At 35.5% G+C, this 14,045-nt stretch overlaps 1 protein-coding gene across 1 annotated transcript; it reads right to left on the reverse strand.

Moving 5' to 3' along the window:
• Nucleotides 1-2,039: 2,039 nt before the first annotated feature.
• On the reverse strand, nt 2,040-12,704 carry tafazzin (tafazzin, phospholipid-lysophospholipid transacylase). The gene is made up of 11 exons (XM_079581051.1): nt 12,614-12,704; nt 9,417-9,567; nt 9,213-9,341; nt 8,164-8,209; nt 6,006-6,091; nt 5,842-5,922; nt 5,724-5,765; nt 5,590-5,652; nt 3,537-3,589; nt 3,396-3,473; nt 2,040-2,190 (listed from the first exon to the last, which is right to left on the reverse strand). Exons 2-11 carry the CDS (start codon nt 9,523-9,525, stop codon nt 2,089-2,091), a joined length of 789 nt encoding a protein of 262 aa, XP_079437177.1. The 5' UTR covers nt 9,526-9,567; nt 12,614-12,704; the 3' UTR covers nt 2,040-2,088.
• Nucleotides 12,705-14,045: the final 1,341 nt, after the last annotated feature.

Consider the following 14,045-nt stretch of genomic DNA (forward strand, 5'->3'; position numbering starts at 1 on the left):
GGCAACAGCAGGTTCCTGTTAGCATTAGCATAGATACAGACGGCGTCTCTGGAATCGCCCATATATGGTCATTTTTGAAAACAGTTAAGGGGGAAACAATTTTGATAAAAATGTAAATTTTCTCTAATTATTCAAAAACTACTGTAACAAATGCTGAAATATGAATATAGTTTCTACTAAATAAAGATACAAAGACATGAGGAGGAGCAAAGTGGTTCAACAGCCCATAAATACATGAATAACGGAGAATGCTAACTTGATGCTACATGTTAGCATCGGGCTAATAAGATAAGATAAACCTTTATTGGCATTATCCTTTATTAATGCTAACGGTTAGCTAGCGCTTGCTACAACTGCCGTTTAAATATCCATATGGGCCCGATTTACACTTGACTTTATTTGTGTGTGATAAATAAGTTGATATTCCACCAGAAAATGGGTAAAAAGCGTGAAAAATTGTGTTTCTCTAAAGATTCTATTTTCCCCCTCGGCGAAGCCACGCCCCCTTCTATGACGAGATGCCGTCTGTATCTATGCTGTTGCTAGCTGTGGCATTTTGCACAGTGAACAAAAATGCGTTTGTGGAGGTTAAAACAACTCAGCGACTGAATTCTCAGGTTCTGCCCTGCAAAATAAGGCATGTCCATATTCACTTAGATTTAGTCGGTGAAAGTTGTGTTTTTAAAGCAGTACTAAGTAACTCTCCCCCCTAGAGGCCATAAGCGCAACTGCAGGTGTAGTAGCAAGTTACGATTTTTTAACGTATTAATTGTCTTGGAGAGTAAATGCTACGCTGACAGGAAAGGCGAAGGGAGAGAGGGTTACTGTGCATCCAATTATACAATGGAAATATTTTTTTTCACTCAAACTTTGCTGTAAATACTGTTTAAAGTGACGTTAGCCTGCAGTTAGCTTTGCCCGTTAGCATGTTAGCTTCTTCGTGATTCCATTAGTGTGTATTGCTTTCTCCGGCCCGGTGGCAGTGAAGTTGCAAACATGGTTTTCTGTCCAGAGACACCAGGGGGAGATGAAAGACCCTCCAATCATCCCATAAACACTTATATCACCCCCACAGGGACTACGGGGAGGATTTATTAAGGTAAACACGTTACTTAGTACTGCTTTAAAGCGGCTACAAATATCCAATATTTGTACCCGATACCTGATATATTATATTTTCCAGTATCGGCTCCGATATCAGCTACCATTACATCATCTCTATCATCCACTAAAATAGTTCCCGGATCCTTTACTCTGAAAAACTGAGAGATGGGGGAATACGTTCCCCAAACGGACGGATCAAATTGAATACTGCAATAACCGTTATGACCAGGCACAAGTTTTGGGACCGACCTCTGGCCGTGGCTAAAGCGTGAACCAAGACCAACGTGACGTGAACACGAGGAAAGCCCTCACTATGAACACTCAGGTCATACGGATTTTATACTTCACATCATATCACTGTTGACAAAGGTGATTTTGCTGATAGCATTTAGCCGCTGTTAGCACAACTTAGGCTGCTGTTAGAATAACACTAGCCTGTTGCTTACCTTCATAGTTGTCTTTTAGCTGCTTCTTTCCTCTAGTATTTGCCTTGGCACCTCTGAACAATTCTATTCATTTGTACACATTGTTCTCATCGCGGCTTACAAAATGTTTCAGTCGTGTGTATTCCAGCGTGCGCGTGATCTGTGGGAGCAAAACACAAAACCCACGTGGAACCTGATTAATTTTTGCCCATATGCTTGAATAACGTCACCACTTCTAGGTGATTTTGTGTGCGTTTAGTGAAATGTGTGAATAATGGTTTGTTTTTTTCATGATAGGCCCAGAAATGAAAGTGATTATAGCCATAAACCAGGCAGAAGTCCAGCCATACTAGAAATCCTCTGGTTAGTGGGTGAAGGGTGAGCAACTACATCGCCAGATCATATAATAAATAATAAGCACTACCCATTTGATAAAAACAGATTATAAAATTCTTCAAGTGGTCATGTTCCTCCTCCTTGATTGTTGAAAACCAAGAGCGTTTTCAGTCGAGTCCGGCACAAACCCGCCCATCGTTTAGGTCCATAAAGTGGGCGAGGATCAGGACTTGGGCTCGTTCTGTCGGTGCAGAGCTTCGGCCTGTGGTTTCAGACTGCGAAGCTCCACCTGGATGAAGTCGGTCAAAGTCTTCCTCATCTCCAGCTGCAAAGAAATTATGCAATTTAACGCAATGGTGTCATCACAGGGTTTCTACAGAAAGTCAAATGTAATGCGCTTCAACAATTTTTTTTAAAAACTTTTTTGTCATTTTTTTGTCATTTTTTGTCACATTTTTGTAATGATTTTGTCACATTTTTGTCATTTTTTGGTCATGTTTACATCAATTTTTTGTCATTTTTTTGTCACATTTTTGTTATGTTTTTTTGTCATTTTTTGTCACATTTTTGTAATTATTTTGTCACATTTTTGTAATTATTTTGTCACATTTTTGTAATTATTTTGTCACATTTTTTTCATGATTTTTGTCATTTTTTGTCATGATTTTTGTCATTTTTTGTTATATTTTTGTCATGATTTTTGTCATGATTTTTGTCATTTTTTGTCATGATTTTTGTCATTTCTTCGTAAATTTTTTGTCATTTTTTGTAATTTTATTGTCATTTTTTGTCATTATTTTTGTCATGATTTTTGTCATGATTTTTGTCATTTTTTGTCACATTTTTGTGATTATTTTGTCACATTTTGTCACATTTTAGACATTTTTTGTGATATTTTTGTCATTTGTTTCTTGCGACATTTTTGTGGTAAAAAAATAGATGAAAAATCAATTTTTTTTATCCATTAATTGTCATTTTTTGTCATTTTTTTGTCATTTGTTTCTTGCGACATTTTTGTGACATTTTTTCCACTTTTTCGTTCACCCGGGTTCCTCCGTTCGATCTAGTCAGGCACTCCCGAGGGGGAGTGGGACAGGAGACACCATGTGAATAGTGATGAACAGATTACAGATAAATTAAATATTGTATCATAACAAGACAAAGTCTGCAGTAAGAAGAAGAGGATAGCGCTCAGTGGACCGTACTTCCCACAGCAGTGTTCCTCCTAAGGCAGCTTTACTTCAGGCTGTGGGTTAGAGCTTTACCGAACTGACCTGATTATAAGCTCATTCACTAGCACCCGCTCGGTACAGAAGAGCGGAGAAATGTGCTGCGCACTCGGTACAAAACTTTAGGGCTGGTTTTCACCAAATGAGATTTTTGCTCCACTCATGCAACGACATAGCCACTTTAGCTCCTACAGACTCCAAACGTTCAAGGGATTTTCGCCAATTAGATAAAACCATAAATAACATGTCCACTAACAATAAGAGCCACATGTATTAATGTGACTCCAAGACAAAAACGTACCTGCGACTTGTTTTCCGCTCGTAGAGATTCGACGAGCTCTTTCACGCTGAACGGTTTCCCCACAAGGACAGTGATCCTCTGGAAGAGAGAACGTTAAATACAGGACGTTTGGAACATGTTTATTCAGATCGAAGCTGTTACCTTTCCAGTCCGAGGAATGTAAGGCGTCTCATTTGGCAGAACGTCACTCAGACCTAAAATAAAACATGGTAGAACAATATTAGAACAGTGGAATCAGTGCTCAGTTTTGCTCAGGATTATTGTAATCAATCTTATTTCTTTATTTCATTCATTTGACATCAATATCGGTCTCTCAAGTACCCCTTGCCTTTTTTTTTTTTTTTTTCACTAAACCTGATTGATTTATTGGAGCATACTGTGCCGATCCAGCTGTTTTGCTACCGATACTGCGTTATCGATACCGGGGTTTGAGGATCCACCGATATTTACCGATGCCAAGAGACTTTCTTAAAAGTGGCTGTCTTTGAGTGGCTTTACAAACGCCTTATTTTTCTCTTCTCTCGCCTTACTTGACATATTGTGCTGAAATTTGGGGGAATAATTACAAAACGACTTTATAACCAATATTCATCCTTCAAAAAAGAGCAATAAGAGCAATTTATAACGCTGGCAATCCACTGTTTATTAAAGCCAAGATTCTAAAACTTCAAGACATGATAACTTTTTAAACTGCTCAGTTAATGTACAAAGCTAAAAATAAGCAACTACCTCTAAAAAATCAGCAGTTGATTTCTGAAAGAGAAGGAAAGTATAATTTAAGGGGCTTGGATCACTTTAAAATTGCCCATGCCCGGACATCCAGAAAAAGTTTCTGTGTGTCCGTTTGTGGTCCTAAAATATGGAATAAATTACACGTAGACCTCAAACCATGTCCAAATATCACACAGTTTAAATATCAATACAAAGGATGGATTTTCTCTAAGTATCGGAAGAAAATCTCTGACTTTTCATGTTCAGCTGTTGTGTTGTAAACCTGATGTTGATTGGTAGGTAGTTTTCACACTGTATATGACAACTTGATTTAGATCACAGTGCTCAAATTATTGTTTTAACCCCGTAACTCCCACCTGAACCGAGCACATTTTCTCCAGTTTGGCTTTACCCCAGTCCAAAAAGCTTCTGGGAAAAAAAGCTGTGAAAAAAGCAACAAAACTGAGAACAATGATGGAAATGTGACAAAAAAGTGACGAAAAATTTATGAAAAAGTGGCAAAAATGTCACAAGAAAATGACAATAAAATGACAAAAATGTGACAAAAAAATGACAAAAATGTGACAAAAAAATGACCAAAAAAATGACAAAAATGTAACAAAAAATGACAAAAAAATGACAAAAATGTGACAAATAAATGACAAAAATGTGACAAAAAAATACCAAAAAATTACAAAAATTTAACAAAAATGTGACAAAAATGTGACGAAAAATTTATGAAAAAGTGGCAAAAATGTCACAAGAAATTGACGAAAAAATGACAAAAATGTGACAAACAAATGACAATTGATAAAAAATGGACGAAAAAAGTTGACGAAAAAATGTGACAAAAAAATTGAAGAAAAAATGACAAAAATGTGACAAAAAATGTGACAAAAAAAATATGACAAAAATGTGATACAAAATGACAAAACAAATGACAAAAATGTGACAAAAATGTTACAAAAAAATACAAAAATATAAAAATTTGACAAAAAATGACAAAAAATTGACAAAAACGTGACAAAAAATTGACAAAAAATTGACAAAAAATTACAAAAATGTGACAAAAAAAGGACAAAAATGTGATAGAAAATTGACGACAAAAAGACAAAAAAGTTACAAAAATGAGTTGAATCCCCAACAAAAAAATGATGGAAAAAAAAATTTGATGACGTGAGGAAAAAGATCCTCTCGGTTCAGGCGGGAGTTAAGAGGTTAAAGAAGCCTAAAAAGTAAACAAAACAAGAGACTGACAGTACTTAAAAGGGGTGGGACTAAATAAGAGTTTACTTCCCCCCCACTCCTTTTCGGACAGCCTAATTTAAAATGAGTTTGTGTTTTTATGTTTTGTTTATGGTAAAAATAAAATCTTACAATACAAATCTTACAACACAGTTAAAGGGTCTATTCTGTTGAATGTTTATTTCTTTGCTACGAAATGAATAAAAGATGAAGCTAAAAATGCTGCAGCTTCACTCACCCACGTGCCAGAGCGGTACGATTATCGGATTCAGCGAACACTCTGCGAGAAGCCGACCGACGCCTGAAACACAACAGGGGAGTCGTTTAACACTACATACAATCCTACTAATCCGTATTTCAGCAGCCGCTTACCCCATTTTAACCGTATGAACTCGTCTGTCATGTTAACCTTCCCTGTTAAAAGTTCAAAAGTGAAGCAACTTAGAGGGAATCCTTTACAAAACTGAAATACTAGTCGGCGTTTGCAAACCTTCGGGAAACATGTGCACCCATTCTCCTCTGTTCAGCGCCTCCAGCACGAAGTCCATGCCTTTCTGGTAAACTCCGTCGCCTACAAAACAACAGCGAGATGAAGGGATCGTGTGCAGGGGGGAAAGCGGGTAACGGTGAATCGGAAAGTGGAGCGTTTTTTACCTCTGACGACCGGGACGCACTTGCCGCGACTGAAAAACTTGGAGTAGAGCTCTTTGGTGAAGCAGATGTCCGCGGCCGTCGGCGTCCTGAGGGAAATGAGAGATAAAACATCGTACCCTGGTAGTTCCCAAGGCGATTGATTCGGAGAGTTTGGTATGTTCTTCATGATATAGATACAGACGGCATCTCTGGAATCTCCCATATGTGGTCATGTTTGAAAACAGTTAAGGGGGGAAACGATTTGGAGAAAAATCTAAACTTTCTCCCAATTATTAAAAAACTGCTTTCAACCCCTTGACTCCCAGCTGAACCGAGCACATTTTCTCCAGTTTGTGCTTTACCCCAAGTCCAAAAGCTTCTGGGAAAAAGCTGTGAAAATAGCGACAGAACTGAGATGAAAACAATGATGGAAATGTGACAAAAAAGTGACGAAAACATTGACAAAAAAGGGATGGAAAATTGATGAAAAAGTGGCAAAAATGTCACAAGAAATTGACAAAGAAATTGATGAAAAAATGACAAAAATGTGACAAAAAATGCCCAAAAAATTTGACAAAAATGTGATACAAAATTGACAAAAAAATGGCAAAAATTTGACTAAATGTGAAAAAAATGACAAAAAATTGATGAAAAATTGACGAAAAAATTACAACAATGTGACAAAAAATGACAAAAAATGTGAAAAAATGTGACAAGAAAATTGACAAAAATGTGGCAAAAAATGACCAAAAAAATGTCAAAAATTTGATAAAAAAATGACAAAAAATTGACAAAAATTCGATAAAAAAATGACAAAAAATTACAAAAATGTGACAAAAAAAAACTGCTTTCAACCCCTTAACTCCCACCTGAACCGAGCACATTTTCTCCAGTTTGTGCTTTACCCCAGTCCAAAAGCTTCTGGAAAAAAGCTGTGAAAATAGCGACAGAACTGAGACGAAAACAATGATGGAAATGTGACAAAAAAGTGAGAAAACGTTGACAAAAAAGGGACGAAAAATGGATGAAAAAGTGGCAAAAATATCACAAGACATTGACAAAAAAATGGACAAAAAAATGACAAAAATGTGACCAAAAAATTACTAAAATGTGACAAAAATTTGATAAAAATTTGACCAAAAAATGGCAAAAGAAATTGCAAAAATGTGACTAAATGTGACAAATAATGACAAAAAATTGATGAAAAATTGACGAAAAAATGACAAATATGTGACAAAAAATGACAAAAAAATAACAAAAAATGACAAAAAATGTGACAAAAATATGACAAAAATGTGACAAAAAATGACAAAAAATGTGACAAAAAATTACAAAAATGTGATAAAAAATTGACAAAAATGTGACAAAAATGTGACAAAAAATGGACAAAAAACAGACAAAAAAATGACAAAAAACTACAAAAAATGTGATAAAATGTGACAAAAATATGACAAAAATATGATAAAAATTTGACCAAAAAATGGCAAAAATGTGACTAAATGTGACAAAAAATGACAAAAATTTGACAAAAAAATGACAAAAAATGTGAAAAAATGTGACATGAAAATTACAAAAATTTGATAAAAATTTGACAAAAAAATTACAAAAATGTGACAAAAAAATGCCAAAAAAGTTACAAAAATGAGTTGAATACCCAACAAAAAAATGATGGAAAAAAAATCTGATGACGTGAGGAAAAAGATCCTCTCGGTTCAGGCGGGAGTTAAGAGGTTAACAAATTCTCAATTCTGAGTATAGTTTTCTACTAAATAAAGATACAGAGACATGGGGAGGAGCAAAGTGGTTCAACAGCCCATAAATACATAAATAACGGAGAATGCTAACTTGAAGCTTCATGCTAGCATCGCGCTAATGCTAACGGCTAGCTACAACTGCCGTTTTTTCACTTCTACTGAACAATCTGCTGTGGGAAAATAACCATATGGACCTGATTTAGACTTGACTTTATTTATGTGATAAATAAGTTTATGTTCCACCAGAAAATGGCAAAAAAAGAGTGAAAAATTGTGTTTCATTTAAAGGGACTATTCGAAGTTTAAAGGCCTATTCAGCCTGTTGTTATTTCTTCATTAGGCAATATTTGACTATTGCGTGACGTATAGTCCAGAACATACGGTAACAATAATGAAATGTAACGAGACATTTACGAGGGACTCACCAGCGCATCTTGTTGATATTCCACAAATGTCTGAGCTTTAAAACCCCTGAGGAGAAAAGAGAGCAATGTTAGATGACAGCGTTTCCTTTTTGAGGAGATGCTACGGGCAAATTATCATGTCTTTTACCTGGAAACAAATCACTAAGCTTCACAAAAATATGTTTAACTATTGTAATGGGTTGTTGTTTCTCCACTAATTTGTTAACCTCTTAACTCCCACCTGAACATGTTTTCTCCTGTTCTTCAAAATAGCGACAAAAAACGAGAAGAAAATGAGGATGAAAATTGACAAAAATCCAGCAAAAAAGTGACAAAAATCCTGCAAAAAAGTGACAAAAATCCAGCAAAAAAGTGACAAAAATCCAGCAAAAAAAAAGACAAAAAACCAGCAAAAAAATGACAAAAATCCAGCAAAAAAGTGACAAAAATCCAGCAAAAAAGTGACAAAAATCCAGCAAAAAAGTGACAAAAATCCAGCAAAAAAAATGACAAAAATCCAGCAAAAAAGTGACAAAAATCCAGCAACAAAAGTGACAAAAATCCAGCAAAAAATGACAAAAATCCAGCAAAAAAGTGACAAAAATCCAGCAAAAAAGTGAAAAAAAGTGACAAAAATCCAGCAAAAAAAATGACAAAAATCCAGCAAAAAAGTGACAAAAATCCAGCAACAAAAGTGACAAAAATCCACCAAAAAATGACAAAAATCCAGCAAAAAAGTGACAAAAATCCAGCAAAAAAGTGACAAAAAGTGACAAAAACACATAAGGGAAATAAAAAGTGACGACAATGGCAAAGAGGAGAGAATGCATTTGGTTTTGGCGGGTGGTAAGAGGTTAAAGTGTAACTTTAACAACCATTTTCCTCACATTGTGACGATGACTCCTGCACCTGCAGAAAATAGGACCTACAGATTGGTTTCATTGATATCTGTGACATAAAAAAAAATTACAAACCAATCTGCTGTGAAAAAAGTAAGAATGAAGAAAATGCCTTGTACTCGTATCGGTACTCGGCATCGGCGAGTACTTAAATCAAAGTACTGTCTTTACCGAACAGGTGCGGGTCGTCCATGCAGGACTGGTGGTTGGACAGAGTGATGAGGGGAGTGTCTGAGGGTCGTCTGTCCACCGCCTCCAGCAGCGTCTCCTGGTTATGGACCGTCAGCTGGTTCATGTACTCTGAGGAGACACAGGGAGAACAGCTGCCTTAGTTCAATCACGCCGACGGAGAAAACAATGACCTTCGTTACTCACTGGTCCAGAAATAGGAGTAGGACCCGACCATCCCGATCACCACCGAGGCAGAGATCCTCCAGGACAGCGGGGGGCCCTGCGGGAACGGCCATTTCACCTCCAGGGGCATGACGGCTCTACGCGAGGTCTACATACATGGACCTGGAACCACCTGCGTCGAAACAAAAACATCATTCAACACGATTCACAACAGGAGACGACGACAGAACATCTGAACAAGACCTTGAACGGTCACAATGAGCAAATATCAAAATCAACAGGTCATGCTTTGGGATATTCTCAGATGTTAATGCTGCTGCTGGACATTTAACCCCTTAACTCCCACCTGAACCGAGCATATTTTCTCCAGTTTGGCTTTACCCCAAAAGCTTCTGGAAAAAAGCTGTGAAAATAGCAACAAAACTGAGACGGAAACAATGATGGAAATGTGACAAAAAAGTGAGAAAACATTGACAAAAAAGTGACGGAAAATCGATGAAAAAGTGGCAAAAATGTCACAAGAAATTGACAAAAAATGGACGAAAAAATGATAAAAAATGACAAAAATGTGATTCAAAAAATGACAAAATTGTGACAAAAAGTGACAAAAATGTGGCAAAAAATGTGACAAAAAATGACAAAAAAAATGACAAAAATGTGACAAAAAAGACCAAAAAATGACAAAAAAAAATTGACAAAATGTGTCAAAATGTGATAAAAAAATTGACCAAAAAATGAGAAAAATGTGATAAAAATTGGACAGAAAAAATTCAAAAATTTGACCAAAAAATGACAAAAAACATGACATAAATGTGATAAAAATTGACTAAAAAAATGACAAAAAATGACAAAAAAGTTACAAAAATTAGTTGAAAACCCAACACAAAAATGATGGAAAAAAAAAAATTCTGATGACGTGAGGAAAAAGATCCTCTCGGTTCAGGCGGGAGTTAAGAGGTGAACCTGCCTGGATCCAAGTTAAGCTCTAAATGTTCTAATACATTTCACAGGCAAGCTAAGTTTGTAGAGCACAATTCGTACAAATAAGTCACAGAGAAGGATTAAAAGTGACATTAATGCACTTAGAAGGCAAATGAATCCTAAAAACAAATCGAAGAGTGCAGATGTAATACTTCCAGAGTCACATCAGGGTTTCCGTAGGGCGTTTCAAGTCATTAAGTGAATTCTGCTCAAATTAAGGCCTTAGATATCATTAAAAAGCAAACAGGTTTTTCTCCATTGCAACACGAACACAGCACTCATTAACTAAATCTTATCCTTTTACGACAAAACAAAGAACAAAGGTACCGCCATAAAATGTACATCCAGTGCCTCACACAAACCAGGACATAAACATTATGCAACTTTTTACAGGGAAAAAGTTCATTTCAATGCGTATTTGACCTTTGAGTGACACCGCGGGCGTATGGGAGGTCAGCATGACGCCCTGACTGTCCATTGTGGTGGCCTCCAGGACGGTCCAGAACCACTGCTTTAACTGCTGATGGGACTGTCCCCATGGTTACGTATACATTCCATCCAGAAACACTAAAAAAAACCTTTAATAAAATTGGTACTGAAAGAAGAATTGCCTTGCGATCAAGCAACACTCGAGTGTTGAAAAAAAAAAAGTTTGCTTTTTAGTGATAATTTGAGCAGAATTCAAGTGAATTCTGCTCAAATTATCACTAAAAAGCAAACTTGAAACGCCCTGCGGAAACCCTGATGTGACTCTGAAAGTATTACATCTGCACTCTTCGATTTGTTTTTGGGATTCATTTGCCTTCTAAGTGCATTAATGTCGCTTATTCACTTTTAATCCTTCTCTGTGAATTATTTGTACGAATTGTGCTCTACAAACTTAGCTTGCCTGTGAAATGCGTTAGAACATTTAGAGCTTAACTTGGATCCAGGCAGGTGCACCTCTTAACTCCCGCCTGAACCGAGAGAATCTTTTTCCTCACGTCATCAGATTTTTTTCTTCCATAATTTTTTTGTTGGGTAAAAAAATGATGGAAAAATGTGACATTTTTTGTCACATTTTTGTAATTTTTTAGTCAATTTTTTATCACTTTTTTGTCAATTTTTTATCACATCTTTGTCATGTTTTTGTCATTTTTTTGTCAATTTTTTGTAATTTTTCTGTAAATTTTTTATCAAATTTTTGTCAATTTTTTATCACATTTTTGACACATTTTGTTACATTTTTTGGTCATTTTTTGACTTTTTTTTTGTCTTTTTTGTGTCAAATTTTTATCACATTTTTGTCATGTTTTTGTAATTTTTGTCAAATTTTAGCAATTTTTTGGTAAAATTTTTATCAAATTTTTGTCCTTTTTTTTCGTAAATTTTTCATCACATTTTGTCACATTTTTGTCATTTTTTTGGTCATTTTTTTGGTCATTTTTTGTCACATTTTTTGCCACATTTTTGTCATTTTTTGTAATGTTTTTGTCAAATTTTCATCACATTTTTGTCATTTTTTGTGACATTTTTGCCACTTTTTCATCAATTTTTCGTCACTTTTTGTCAAGGTTTTCTCACATTTTTGTCACATTTCCATCATTGTTTTCGTCTCAGTTTTGTTTCTATTTTCACAGCTTTTTTCCAGAAGCTTTAGGACTGGGGTAAAGCCAAACTGGAGAAAATGTGCTCGGTTCAGGTGGGAGTTAAGGGTTTAACACTTCTCCATTGATTATGGGCCTTATTTTTTTATCTGTTTGCATTCAAAACTATGAACCCTGAACGCCTAAACCATGCAAGTCTGTAAAAGATACACCAGTAAAATCCCGGGACTGTGTTTTTTCAGCCACACTTTAGTTCCTTTCGTGTAAAACGGCGTGACCTTACGTACGTACGTGACGTGTCAAAGTTTCTGAGGTCAAAGGGAACATGCTTGCTGATGCTAGCCGCTGTTAGCTCGTAGCCTGTGTTTAACTAAAGGTGACACTACGGAAAATGAAGCAAAGAACAACAACACTCCGACTCGTAACATTTAACATCTGCGGAGAGTTTATCCCGCGTGAAACAAGACACAAACAAACAAAAACTACATTGCACTGACAGTTCATCAAGTAATGTTCTTAAAGCAAACTACAAAACCACGAATTCAAAACATAAAACCCGCCTGAAGAGACAATACATGAATCCAGGGTCGACATCTTAAAGAAAGGGGTAACTTTCAACGCTAAACAACTGAAAAGTAATGTGATATTTACCTCATTCACTTTTCGCCAGGCTTCACCGGGGCGACTTCCGCAACAGGGAGCGCAATGGATTGTGGGTAGTGTCGTTTCCAGCTGCAAAATTATTTTCGTGGTTTTCGGTTGCTACTTTTAGTCATTTCTTCGTCTTTATCGTGATACTTTTTTTTATATTAGTATAATTAGCGTTACACTGACAACATGTAGATATTTGAGCTGCATTATTTTATGATTTATTGGTGGAATAGGCCCCGAGCTCATCAGTCCCCCCCACTTCCGGTCATTTGCCGGGTGCCGGAAGTAAAAAAAAAAAAAAAAAAAAGCATTTATATTTAGCATTGAGTGTAATAATAATAAAAAATAAATAAAAATAATAACAAAAATGTGACAAAAAAATGACAAAAATGTGACAAAAAAATGACAAAAATGTGACAAAAAATTACAAAAATGTGATAAAAATTTGACAGAAAAATGACAAAATTGAGACAAAAAAATAACAAAATGTGACAAAAATGTGACAAAAATTTGATTTAAAAAATGACAAAAAAATGACAAAAATGTGACAAAAAATGACAAAAAAAATGGCAAAAATGTGACAAAATGTGACAAAAATGGGATGAAAAAATTTGACAAAAAATTGACAAAAAATGACAAAAAAGTTACAAAAATGAGTTGAATACCCCCAAAAAAATGGAAAAAAAAAAATCTGATGACGTGAGGAAAAAGATCCTCTCGGTTCAGGTGGGAGTTAAGAGGTGAACCTGCCCGGATCCCAAAAAAATTAGCATTGAGTGGGCTTTTTCTGTTTTTGTTTTTTCCCCTCCTGTATTAGGCTTATGTGTTGTGTAGCCAACAGTACATCCCACTGTACGCTGCTGTCTGTACCTTTCTATTATGTCAGAATTTTCTTTTTTCAAGAAAAAAAAATAGCTTTGACTTTTATACTAAGAGTTTAACCTCTTAACTCCCGCCTGAACCGAGAGCATTTTCTCCAGTGCAGCTTTACCCAAATCCTGTAGGCCAGTGTAACGACTCATTTGAAAGCTAAGATCTACAAAACTAAATTGATCTTTTTCCTCACATTATCAGATTTTTTTTCATCACTTTTTTTGTTGGGCAGTCATCTCATTTTTGTCAAATTTTCGTGACTTTTTTGTCACTTTTTTGTGAAATTTTTCATTTTTTTTTTTTTGTCCATTTTTTTGGTCACTTTTTCTCGTCAAATTCTTTTCACTTTTTTGTCCATTTTTTCCTCAATTTTTCGTCAAAATTTTCTCACTTTTTTTGTCAAATTTTTGTCCATTTTTTGTCAGTTTTTTCTCACTTTTTTTCACATTTTCATCTTTGTTTTCGTCTCAGTTTTGTTGCTATTTTCACACCTTTTTTCCAGAAGCTTTTAGATTGGGGTAAAGCTGGAGAAAAAGTGACTTGTAACTTTCTTGTCATT

The sequence above is a fragment of the Gobius niger genome (genome assembly GCF_951799975.1).
Source record: "Gobius niger genome assembly, chromosome: 22".
NCBI lineage: Eukaryota > Metazoa > Chordata > Actinopteri > Gobiiformes > Gobiidae > Gobius > Gobius niger.